Source organism: Orcinus orca, chromosome 3 (assembly GCF_937001465.1).
Source record: "Orcinus orca chromosome 3, mOrcOrc1.1, whole genome shotgun sequence".
Lineage (NCBI taxonomy): Eukaryota > Metazoa > Chordata > Mammalia > Artiodactyla > Delphinidae > Orcinus > Orcinus orca.
In genome coordinates, this window is record NC_064561.1 from 175,963,877 (window position 1) to 175,977,221 (window position 13,345).

At 45.9% G+C, this 13,345-nt stretch overlaps 1 protein-coding gene across 6 annotated transcripts in view; it reads left to right on the forward strand.

Moving 5' to 3' along the window:
* CTNND2 (catenin delta 2) overlaps nt 1-13,345 on the forward strand; it is a 947,506-nt gene that overhangs the window by 922,259 nt on the left and 11,902 nt on the right. For all 6 annotated transcript variants that reach the window (XM_004274484.4, XM_033436579.2, XM_033436580.2 and 3 more), the window contains 2 exons: nt 7,319-7,445; nt 11,185-11,316. In XM_004274484.4, coding sequence (XP_004274532.1) covers nt 7,319-7,445; nt 11,185-11,316 — 259 coding nt within the window. The remainder of the gene's footprint in view (nt 1-7,318; nt 7,446-11,184; nt 11,317-13,345) is intronic.

Sequence of the window (13,345 nt, forward strand, 5' to 3'; positions counted from 1 at the left end):
ATACATCTGAATCTCTCATTGCTTCTTCTGGGTGTTTTCCAAGTAGCTTTTGAAGCTCCAAGCATTGTGTCTATGCTTAAAGCAGGAGGAAAGGGCTGGAAGGCACGGTGCCCATAACATCTGTCACTTAGCATCAAATCAGACGCTTCCAGGAAGTTGCCATCAGACTCCACTCACCTCATGGCTCTGGGCTGGGTCACCTGAGTGGTTATTCAGCTGCAAATGAGGCTGGGGAGTCCTCAATCACCTTTTCCACCCTTTATCAAAGGGACCTGAGTGGGAGGGGTGAGGAAGGAGGATCCACCCCTCTGAACAGCTGTGTCTGCCCAACAAGCAGCGATGCACAAGGGATGGAACGCTATGGAAGTTCCCGTCCAGGGAGGGGAGAGATGGCAGAGGAGAGCTGTTTCCCACATGCCAGCCAATGCTGAAACCCATGGAGAGAGAGTGGCGGTGTCCCCGTCCATGGTGAGAAGTCTTGGACTCTGCTCTCTAGGAGGAATATCCTTGTCCACCTTCCTCTGGGCCCCTTTGGGTGACCCTTCCTTCTCCTTTATCCTCCACGACCACAACCTAAGCCAGCACTGGGAATCATGCCCAGCTTGGGAAGAACAGACTTCTGAGAATCACTTCCTCCTCATGAAAGGCTGGGATTCAAGGCCGGGTTATTTTAAGTCTCAAGTAGGCAAAAGTGTTCTATTACTCTAGGCTTGTGGGGCCTCCGGCAATAGGACCCCTCACATTTGTGCAGGTATCTGCCTCAGTCAGCTTCCTGTTCCAGTGACTGCACCTGGTATCTGTGCCTAGAAGCAGGTATGGACTTGCTCTGCTTCCCTGCAGCTGCTGCCCTGTGCTTTAACATTCAGGCTGGAGGAGCATTGCCAAACCCTTGCTGTGTCTCTGGGTGCAGGGCTGGGTCCTGATGAGCCCTAGTATTATTGCAAGGCCTTCCTCGGCCATTGTGTCTATCACCCGGGGTCCCAGAGTTCGGGACTCTATTCTCTATGTTCAGATAAGCCTGTCTACTCTGGAGGTCCAGCAGGCAGCACAGGCACTAATACTTCAATCCTTTTGATCATTTCCTCTCTACCAGTCACAGCAGCAGGAACCTAGTCTCCCAGATTATCATTGGCAGGAGCATTTCAGTAAACGTCTGTCACTGCATGAAGAGAGGTTCTGTCTCTCTGGCTCATGAGATCAGTTTCTTCATCCCATAACACCCAAATGCTGAGATAATTACAGACAAATATTCTTTTTTTTTTTTTTTATGAAAGAAAAAAAATATTCATTTATTTTTAATGACTTATTAGAACAAATACCTATAGATATCATTATATATATGATATATAAATTAATTATACAATATATCATGTATTAATTATTAAAACATACTCTGGTAAATATTATATATTCAATATGAAACAGGAGGAAAGGGGGCAGGGCACAACCTTTAAAAGAATTACATAGCCCGAGGACACAACATAAACTGATTAGAACAAAATAGGTCCAAGATGGCGGACGAGTCTACTTCCACTAGACCTTGAGCCTCAGTATACACTCATTGTAACACATCAGCAAGCTAAGCGACACACCCACAGGTGCCACGACAGTTCCAAGGATGACCATAAAGGTCAAAAAGTGGGCGGTGGCTCAATTCCTAGAAATCCCCACCCCTTCCCCAAAATAGCTGGAATACTCCTCCCACTCATCAGCGTATGAAATTACTCACCCCTATAAAACTAACAACCCCATACCCTGGTGCTGCCCTCGCCTTCTTTTTTTTTTTTTTTTTTTTTTTTTTTTTTTTATAGGTATACCTGGATTTAATTCTCACTTCTACCGCTTGGTAGCTGGATAGCCTTAGGCAAGTTTCATACCTCCCTGAAATTCACTTAATTCAGTCTGTAAAATGGCATAATAACTTATTATAGCATCCTTTTAGGAATTTTAAATCAGTTCTTGAAATAAAAGTACACAATATATAGACAAGTATGGATTCCTCAATAGATGTTTGACCTTTCATTTCTCCAGTATCCCACCCGCATCAAATAAAGAAAAATACTTTTTAAAATTTACGAATATTTCATTGTTGTAAAGTTAAAGCCATAAAAATAATCAAATGGCCTACTATCATACCGTTAGAAGAAAAAAAAAAGGTGTTCATGAGAGTTCCATATTAGAATACAAGTTTTCCTTAGGCACCTGTTTATGTATGCTATTCTGCTCTTTACAATAAATAATTAAATTTAAAAGACTTAATTCCTCACTTTTAAGACCTTATTAGTTTACAAATTACATATTGACCTATGCTAAATTTTATACCGACCCATGCTAATGAATTCAGTACAGAAAACAAAAAACACTGCACTCAAGCAAACTACATATATATATATATATAACTTATATGAGAATTGCTACTCCAGCTTTCTTTTGGTTTCCATTTGCATGAAATACCTTTTTCCATCCCCTTACTTTCAGTCTGTATGTGTCTCTAGGTCTGAAGTGGGTCTCTTGTAGACAGCAAATATATGGGTCTTGTTTTTGTATCCATTCAGCCAATCTGTGTCTTTTGGTGGGAGCATTTAGTCCATTTACATTTAAGGTAATTTTCGATATGTGTGTTCCCATTCCCATTTTCTTAATTGTTTGGGGTTTGTTATTGTAGGTCTTTTCCTTCTTTTGTGTTTCTTGCCTAGAGAAGTTCCTTTAGCAGTTGTTGTAGAGCTGGTTTGGTGGTGCTGAACTCTCTCAGCTTTTGCTTGTCTGTAAAGGTTTTAATTTCTCCATCAAATCTGAATGAGATCCTTGCTGGGTAGAGTAATCTTGGTTGCAGGTTTTTCTCCTTCAACACTTTCAATATGTCCTGCCACTCCCTTCTGGCTTGCAGAGTTTCTGCTGAAAGATCAGCTGTTAACCTTATGGGGATTCCCTTGTGTGTTATTTGTTGTTTTTCCCTTGCTGCTTTTAATATGTTTTCTTTGTATTTAATTTTTGACAGTTTGATTAATATGTGTCTTGGCGTATTTCTCCTTGGATTTATCCTGTATGGGACTCTCTGTGCTTCCTGGACTTGATTAACTATTTCCTTTCCCATATTAGGGAAGTTTTCAACTATAATCTCTTCAATATTTTCTCAGTCCCTTTCTTTTTCTCTTCTTCTTCTGGAACCCCTATAATTCGAATGTTGGTGCGTTTAATGTTGTCCCAGAGGTCTCTGAGACTGTCCTCAGTTCTTTTCATTCTTTTTTCTTTATTCTGCTCTGCAGTAGTTATTTCCACTATTTTATCTTCCAGGTCACTTATCCGTTCTTCTGCCTCAGTTATTCTGCTATTGATCCCATCTAGAGTACTTTTAATTTCATTTATTGTGTTGTTCATCGTTGCCTGTTTCATCTTTAGTTCTTCTAGGTCCTTGTTAACTGATTCTTGCATTTTGTCCATTCTATTGTCCATTCTATCTCCAAGATTTCGGATCAACCTTACTATCATTATTCTGAATTCTTTTTCCGGTAGACTGCCTATTTCCTCTTCATTTGTTAGGTCTGGTAGGTTTTTATCTTGCTCCTTCATCTGCTGTGTGTTTTTCTGTCTTTTCATTTTGCTTATCTTACTGTGTTTGTGGTCTCCTTTTTTGCAGGCTGAAGGTTCGTAGTTCCTGTTGTTTTTCGTGTCTGTCCCCAGTGGCTAAGGTTGGTTCAGTGGGTTGTGTCGGCTTCCTGGTGGAGGGTACTAGTGCCTGTGTTCTGGTGGATGAGGCTGGATCTTGTCTTTCTGGTGGGCAGGTCCACGTCTGGTGGTGTGTTTTGGGGTGTCTGTAGACTTATTATGATTTTGGGCAGCCTCTCTGCTAATGGGTGGGGTTGTGTTCCTGTCTTGCTAGTTGTTTGGCATAGGATGTCCAGCACTGTAGCTTGCTGGTCGTTGAGTGAAGCTGGGTGCTGGCGTTGAGATGGAGATCTCTCGGAGATTTTTGCTGTTTGATATTATGTGCAGCTGGGAGGCCTCTTGTGGACCAGTGTCCTGAAGTTGGCTCTCCCACCTCAGAGGCACAGCACTGACTCCTGGCTGCAGCACCAAGAGCCTTTCATCCACAGGGCTCCTTAATTTGGGATGATTCGTTGACTATTCAGGTATTCCACAGATGCAGGGTATATCAAGTTGATTGTGGAGCTTTAATCCGCTGCTTCTGAGGCTGCTGGGAGAGATTTCCCTTTCTCTTCTTTGTTCTCACAGCTCCCAGGGGCTCAGCTTTGGATTTGGCCCCGCCTGTGCGTGTAGGTCGCCGGAGGGCGTCTGTTCTTTGCTCAGACAGGACGGGGTTAAAGGAGCCGCTGATTCGGAGGCTCTGGCTCACTCAGGCCGGGGGGTAGGGAGGGTCACGGAGTGTGGGGTGGGCCTGCAGCGGCAGAGGCCGGCGTGCCGTTGCAGCCTGAGGCGCGCCGTGCGATCTCCCGGGCGAGTTGTCCCTGGATCCCGGGACCCTGGCAGTGGCGGGCTGCACAGGCTCCCCGGAAGGGCGTGTGGCTAGTGACCTGTGTTCGCACACAGGCCTCCTGGTGGCGGCAGCAGCGGCCTTAGCGTCTCATGTCTGTCTCTGGGCTCCGCACTTTTAGCCGCGGCTCGCGCCCGTCCCTGGAGCTCTCTCAAGCAGCGTTCTTAATCCCCTCTCCTCGTGCACCAGGAAACAAAGAGGGACGTAAAAGTCTCTTGCCTCTTCGGCAGGTCCAGACTTTTCCCCGGACTCTCTCCCGGCTAGCCGCGGTGCAGTAACGCCCTGCAGGCTGTGTTCACGCCGCCAACCTCAGTCCTCTCCCGGCGCTCCGACAAAAGCCGGAGCCTCAGCTCCCAGTCCCGCCCGCCCCGGCGGGCGAGCAGACAAGCCTCTCGGCTGGTGAGTGCCGGTCGGCCCGATCCTCTGCGCTGGAATCTGTCCGCTTTGCCCTCCGCACCCCTGTTGCTGTGCTCTCCTCCGCGGCTCCCAAGCTCCCCCACTCCGCCTCCCGAAGTCTCCACCCGCGAAGGGGCTTCCTAGTGTGTGGACACTTTTCCTCCTTCACAGCTCTCTCCCGCTGGTGCAGGACCCGTCCCTATCCTTTTGTCTCTGTTTAGTTTTTTTTTTTGCCCTAACCAGGTACGTGGGGGGTTCCTTGCCTTTTGGGAGGTCTGAGGTCTTCTGCCAGCGTTCAGTAGGTGCTCCGTAGGAGTTGTTCCACGCGTAGATGTATTTCTGGTGTATCTGTGGGGAGGAAGGTGATCTCCGCGTCTTACCGACAAATATTCTTTTAAGAATTTTTATTATTATAGAACTCTGTCTTTTAAAGTTCTGATTTCTATATTCATTGTAGTAAATAATTCTGGTTCTTGAAATAAATAATCCCCACATCTCTATGACTTAACATCAACAAGCTTTATATCTTGCTTGCAGCAGAATCCAATGTGAGCTGTCTGGGCTTTAGGGAATTTGCCCCACACTGTGACTCAGAAACTGGCTCACAGACAGCATCCTCCCGCTGTGTCCTCACCTGGAGGAAGGGGCTAAGTTTGTTTTCTATATCTGTGAGTCTGTTTCTGTTCATAAATAAGTTCACTTGTATCATTTTTTTTAGATTCCACATATAAGTGATATCATATGATATTTGTCTTTCTCTGTCTGACTTACTTTACTTAGTATGAGAATCATCTCTAGGTCCATCCATGTTGCTGCAACTGGCACTATTTCATTCTTTTTTATAGCTGATTAGTATTCCATTGTATGTATATGTGTTTGTATGTGTGTATATATATATATATATATATATATATATATATAGCACATCTTCTTTATCTATTCATCTGTCGATGGGCATTTAGGTTGCTTCCATGTCCTGGCTATTGTAAATAGTGCTGCTATGAATGTTGGGATGCATGTATCTTTTCAAATTAGAGTTTTCATCTTTTCAATATGCCACATTTTAGTAGTTAACATGAGTCTTCACTTGTTTACTGTTTGACTTTGGGCGGCCCATTAACTTTCTCAGGTTCAGATTCTTCCTCTGTAGAATGGAGCTAATAATAGTATCCAGCCCATGGGATTGTTGAGAAAATCTTGCCATGGAGTAAATACTCAACAAGCACTAGATAGTAGCTTTTATAATAGCATACTTCTAATTTTGGCTTTATCGTACGGGTCAAATAGAACAGGAATAATGAGAATTACATAAAGAAAGACACAAATATTGAAATGAGTTTAAATTCTGTTCTTTGTTAACTTTCGTCCATTTATGTTTGCAATGATTCTTTATAGAGAATTGAGTCCCTTGAAAAGGTCAAAAAAGAAAAAGAACAAAAGAGTTAAAAGTGGTTGCCTCTGTGAAGCAGGAACTGGGAGTGCAGCAGGTGTCTGCTTTTCCTTGATAATGTCAGTACTCTTTGACATCTTGCTTTGAGAAAACTAACCTTGAATTAAAGAAGAAAAAAGACTGAAAGGAAATACTGTGACATCTCAACAGAAGTTCTCTGGAGAGGAGGAGAGAGGAATTGTTGGCTATTTTTATTTTCTTCTTTATGCTTTCTAAATTCAAAAAATGATCCATAATGTATTTATATGGTTTTCATGATGAAAAATGGTATACATGCTTTTCCTGTATTAACCAGATATTAGAAGGCGAATGGCGGATTGATTGGTAGGAGGCATTTTGAATATGCTGTACATTGAAAAATAGAATTCCTGGGGCAAATCAGAGAACGTAGCAACCTGAGTGTGAATTCTTGGCAGCAGTCATGCTGAAGGCCTTGAGCTGGTGGGGACGGGGCATTTGAGGCAGAGAAGGACCTTGAAACCATGTAAGGGAGATGAATGGTAAGGGACGAAGGGAAGGGACGATGCTTCTCGGCATTCTGATCACTAACAGATTGGTCCCGAGAAAAGAAGAGTAAACACTTTGGAAAACTTGGAGGTGGTTGAAAAGAGGACCAGACAGAGCTGGAGCCAGGCAGGCAAAAAATAGTTTCAGGCTCATTCTGAGCAGCATGTTTTCATTTAAATACAGTCTTCAGGCCAAAGCAGGTTTGCAAGGAGACAATTTATCTCCCATCTGGGGCGGAAAGCAAGCACCGAGGGCAGGCCCTCCCCGAGTCAGGCTGTCTGGAGGGGGCAGGGGGTGGGTCTCAGTTATCGCTCCTCTCTGTTAACCTGGACAATGGAGGCGCAGAGATCTGAGACCTCTCCTGACAGACTGGAGAAATGCTTTGCAAATTCCAATGCTTGGCACGTCCAAGTGTGAGGACGTGAGGCATCTCTCTGCCTTCCCCGGTTAATAGGAGCTGCTGTCTATTGCAGGATGGATGGTCACAGTATCACTTCGTAGCCTCATCTTCAACCATCGAGAGGGATCGGCAAAGACCCTACTCCTCCTCTCGCACGCCCTCCATCTCCCCTGTGCGCGTGTCTCCCAACAACCGCTCAGGTAAGAGGGGCCCCGAGCCAGTGGCTGCTTCTCTTGGATCCAAGGCCCCCCGCCCCGACCCCTTAGCTGACCCCACAGGCAGGAGGGCCATCCGGACTGGGACACTTACTAGAAATCTCAAATGAATCTGTTTTCTTTTTACAGTGGTGGTGACTTTGTATCATACGTACACAGACTCAGAACAAACATCTTTCTAACAGGTTTCTAAAAACCTCTAACAGGTGTCACAGGCATGAAATGCACATCCTGGGCCCGCATTCAGGGAGGAATAGGAATGTATAAAACCACCAAGTGTTTGCAGTTCAGGGTTTTCCACGGACGTTTTACCCACTTAAGATAGTTTAGGTTGCATTTGATCGATTAGATTTGGGATAACAGAGTAGGGGAGAGAGGGTGTGCTCCTTCCTCCTTGAGAATGACCTACGTTTGAAAACTGTCATTGAGGCTTTCGTTACTGTTCCGTACCTGATTTGCTTTTCATTATTACCTGTAAGCCAGCAGATAAATCATTTCATATATTCATATTACAATCAACTGTAACTTTTAAACCATTCAATTTAATTTTTTCTAATTTTATTTCATTCTTTCTTTTTAATTTTTTTATCAAAGTATAGTTGATGTACAATATTACATAAGTTACAGGTGTACAATACAGTGATTCACAATTTTTAAAGGTTATACTCCATTTATAGTTACTGTACAATATCAGCTGTGTTCCCTGTGCTGCACAGTATATCCTTGTAGCTTGTTTTATACATAATAGTTTATACTTCCTAATCCCCTACTGCTATATTGCCCCTCCCCCGTCTCATTCTTATTAGATTTTATTGTTGTTTTATTCAATGTGTAATAAATAATTTTATATGGGCGAACACACACACGCGCACAGATAGAGGGTTTTGTTTAAGAAAAGTTTCTCCTTGCTCTTCGCTGCCCTCCTCCTGCTGAGGAAACTATATTTTCTGGAACTGAGTCTCAAGGGCATGGTACAGAGCACTCCCCAGCAGGGTGGCCCCTCTGCCCTTGAGGATGTTTGTCATGAAACTTTACACCATACTTTACTGTCATAACGATGGGGAGAATCAGAGATGAATGGGGAATATTTGACTGAAATAGATTACCCTCTCCCAGCCCCATGAAAACTTATATTTTTAGTGCGGTGTTATCACTTCTGATGTTTAGCCCCACGCTGAACGAGAATTAGGAAGCCCCATGTAACTGGAGGAACTTCCACCTGCCTCAGAGGCATGGAGGTGGCCTTTTACACATGTTATTTTCATAGTTCTTAAAAAGATAAAGAGCAGTGAGTCTTGGAAGCTAAAGGACAGTGTCTTTAAGAGCTCTAATTATGAAGAACCAATCAGTGTCAGGAAGATAGAATAATATAATAGATTGGAAGGCGCCCAGAAAGAGAAGCAGCGCCTTACAGGATGTCAGCATCCCAGGGATACAGGTGGAGCACTGCCTGGTGGTACCCAGGCAAGGCACTTCGAAGACACCTAATAAACGCTTGTTGGCGTGATGTGATTTTTCCAGGAGTATCCTTCTGGTTTACTGGAGACTCAGACCACTGTGTGTGAGGTCTCAGGAGATAATTACACACTTGACATAGTTTAGTAAACCCCACCATCTGTGCAATATCGGATTCTCATTTTAAAAGCTTTGGTCAAGAGGCTCCAAAATATTGTCCCTTCACGATTGCCTGGCAGTGACTCATAAAAGGCCAGTCTTTATGCAGAGGATCTAGGAGCAAGGGCAGGAGAGGACTCTACCCGGAGAGGAAGATGGAGAGAGAAGAGAAGAGATGGGGCAGAGGTGGAGGGGGTGAGTGAGACGCAGTAGCCCGTGTTCTGAGAACACGCAGGAACTGGACCCAGAGCCCAGTTGAGTTACGTGGAACAATTGCAGGTTTCTTCCCTGCCTTCCCATTGGATTTACACCCAGAGATTCTGGTGCAACTGGCTGGGGGGCATGTTCAAGCATCAATGTATTTTTAAGTATTCTAGGTAACTAATTCTGATGGGCAGCTAGGATTGGAAATCTCTGAGGGTTTCAAGATCTCAGCAGTGAGCCTTGATTTTATTTGACAGGTCTGAGAGGTGGGTATGGGGCCTTTCAGGAAAGGATGGGCAAAGGCCCCCATTGTTACCTTCCCAGTGCTTGGCTAAGACATCCACTGAGCCATCTTCTGGTTTCACTTCCTCACCCGATGAAGAGCTCCTCAACTTCAGAAAGTGTGCTGTGACTCGTGTTTTTGTCCCCCGTGTCTAGCACGGGGCTTTGCACATAGAAGATACTAAGTTTGGTGAAATGAATCAAGTGACTCAGATAGGCAACAAGCAGGCCCAGTGGGCTGGAGCTGGGGGACCCTGCAGAGGGTGTGAACAAACAGCTGAAAGGTAAACTGAGGCTTGACTGGGGAGGGGCTTGGACACTAGTGAAGGAAAATGAGCTTTATCCTAAAACTCGGAGTTCCCCAGAGATTCACCAGGCATGCTTGCTAAATTTGGATTCCTAGGCCCAACTGAAAATTCAGATTCACAAGGTCCAGGGTCGGGTTTTGTGATCCCCAGGTTCTCAGGTGAGTCTTAAGGTTAAACAAGCTTATGAAGCACTGCCCTCGGGCATGGAAGCTGGGGAAGGCTCTGGGACCGAAGAGTAGCACGGCTGCACTCAGAATGGGTGAGATGCAATTGACTAAGCTTGGGATGCGAGTGGCCTCATTGAGGAGCGTGGAGACCAATGTGAGGTCAGCCCATAGGATGGGCGCACGGTAGCTGCCTTAGCGCTGGCACACACACTTAACCTCCACTTCTCCCAGCACATCTCTGCACTGGCAGGGCGGCTTACTTGCTCACTTGCTCGCAATCCATCCAATCTTTAAAGAAAACTAAACCTCTTTTTGTTTGCTTCCTTAAGTCCAAGTTCAGGTTTTCCTCTGTTCTGGGCCCAGTTTGTTAAAGAATCGTGGAATTCCTAAGGGAATCCTCTAATCACAGCCCATCACTGAAGACATGAAGACACAAACGGTTGACAGGGCTCAGTCCCCAGGTCCGACAGGCAGCGAGGGACTGGGGCGCAAGGTGTGTGGGGGAGATTGTTAGGGGCGTTTGAGATGGAGCAAGGACCCCCATCAGGAGACAGGTGCTCTCATGCCACACCCCCCAGCCCAGCCCCCAGGCTGATGGAGAAGACCTCGGTGGGTGGGGCTCTACTGGTCCCCCACATCATCTTCTGCCTTCCTTTAGGGCCGTTTCTGCGTGAAACATGTTTAAGTAAAAGCGCATCTGATTTAATCAGGGATTCTTCAGTATCAGTAATCGCTCCTCTGAAACACATCTAATTTTTTCAAAGGAAGGAAGGAAGAAGAGGGAGGGGAAAAAAAGGAAAAGAAAAAAGAAAGAAAAAGCAGCCAAGATGGATCTCATTCTTGAAACTGTCCTTGAGCAGGTCACATCCCCACGAGGATGTCTCTGTAGGGAAGATGCTCCCAGGATATAGTCCTTAATTCCCTGCCTCCGAGTTGTGTGTCCCCTTAACTCTAAAGCACCAAGTGACATGGAGGAAGGGAAGGGGAAAGACAAGAACCAAAAGAACAAACATAAAAATCAACAGGTCCACGTACACATACTGACCTGTGTTGAGCCAGATGCATTTATGACTTTACCTGTTTGTGTGAAAAGCTATACGTGCTGTGGAATGAGACACAGAAAGTCATCCTTCCGATTTCTTTATGTAGCAAGTGCCCCAGCTTCACCTCGGGAAATGATCAGCCTCAAAGAAAGAAAAACAGACTATGAGTCCACTGGCAGCAACGCCACTTACCACGGAACAAAAGGAGAACACACTTCCAGGAAAGACACCATGACAGGTGAGCTTGGCTGTGCACGGTTCCTCTGCAGAGTTCATGACAGGACCTGGGACAGGGCAGAGGGCTGGGACATCAGGCTTCAGCTTTGCTTGGCAGCTCTGCAGGACTTGAGAGCTTGATAGCGAAGATTCCCAGGGATTGGCCATGAGGAGATGAAGCTGGAGGTATAAAAACGGAGCATCTTATTCCTGGAATAGCTAAGAGAAAATCCTCTCTGCACAAATTTTTTCTTCTGTCTTTCTTTCCCTACCCCTTTCCTTCTCACTTGCCCAGTTCATGATATTTTCTCAAATTAGAGGACGAGGTCACCATAGATTTCTTCTTTGTTGGCATAACCCAAGATGGTGGGCCAAGCTTTGTCCATGAGGATGGGGAGGAGAAAGAGGATAAGAAAAGGAAGGGAGGGAAGGGGAGGGGACGGGAGAGAAGCAGAGGAAGAGAGGATTTCAGGGAGACCCACAGAACTGCTGTGGGCGTCTTCCCCTCTCGACATGAAACCACTCTCTGGCCACGACAAACTCCCAGGAAGATTCATCAGAACCACTGGCCTCAGTTTCCCTAGGGAGGCATTGATCTTTCATGCCCTTCGTCCTTCACTCCCCCAATCGCACCCATTGGCTCATGAGCTGGGACTCTGCGGAGGCCAAAATTGGTGCCATTGCCCCCCAGGGCACCCAGGCCAGCCTGCCTTGTGGCCAGCCTCGACTCAGCTCTCCTCTTACTCTGTACCGCTCTCCTTGGGGTGGGGCTCGATGTCCACATTCATCGTCCCCTCCAGGATCCCCCCACACCTCTCTCCTGCCCCGGTTTGCTCCTGGATACGATTTGGCGTTATTGATGGGGGGCAGGGCGGCGGGGGTTATGCCTTGAAAGCAGAGCTGCCAGAACCATCAGGATCTCTAACCAGCAATTCCACACCCTTCTTTGCCACATGGATGTGGAGATGGGCCCCTCCTGAAAACAGACCATAGGAACTTCAACAGAACAGGGTCAGATTAGGGCATTCATAAAACTGCAGTACAAGGGTGCAATCCTAAACAGACACTGAGACCCTCTTATTCAGAAGAAACTTAAAAGCGTGTGTTAAGTCTCCCTGATATTATTTAGGTGTAGACCTGCAGGGAAACAGAATAGACAAATTGGATGATTTATTGACATGTCTTTTGGACCCAGGACGTCTAAGATAAATTTTTCTCATGGTAACTGTATTTACCCCAGAGGCCGTGGTTTCCATGGTAACTCTCTCCGGCTCCAGAAAGGAGAGCCTCATAAACAGATGCTCGTGGTACCCAGCCCAGCTCAGCACTCTGCCTCCACATACACACTCCACCAGCGAACGCCTCACCCTCACGCCTGAAACATCCCCTGAATGGAGAACTGAATGCATGGCGTAGGACATATCTTCTTTTTCTTTTTGGCTGTGCCCCACAGCATGTGGGAGCTTAGTTCCACGACCAGGGATTGAACCTGCACCCCCTGCCCTGGAAGTGCAGAGTCTTAAGCACTGAACCACCAGGGAAGTCCAACATAGGATGTACCTTCTGATTCTCGTTCTCTGGTTCTTTTTTCCCCATAAGTGTTGTCCCCTGTCGTCAATGAGCATGAACAAAGAAGCTCATGAATCTGAGTGCCAAGTCCCTAGAGTCGAGATATTCAGTGGAGAATCTAATTTGTACTGATTACTCCAGAGCAGTGGTGACTCGAAATTCACCTGACCCCTTCGTTTTTCGATTATTATCGCCCTAGGTTGCCACATCACCAGCAGGCAGGGATAACAAAGTGAGACTATAATTACAAGAATAATTGTGAAATCGACTGCACTGTTATTATTTAAGTTGATCTTTTCACTTTAACTCTCTTGGCCGGTAGAATCATTCAAAAGGTTTTTCAGGGCTTCCCTGGTGGCGCAGTGGTTGAGAGTCTGCCTGCTGATGCAGGGGACCCGGGTTAGTGCCCCGGTCTGGGAAGATCCCACATGCCACGGAGCAGCTGGGCCCGTGAGCCATGGCCGCTGAGCCTGCGCGTCCAG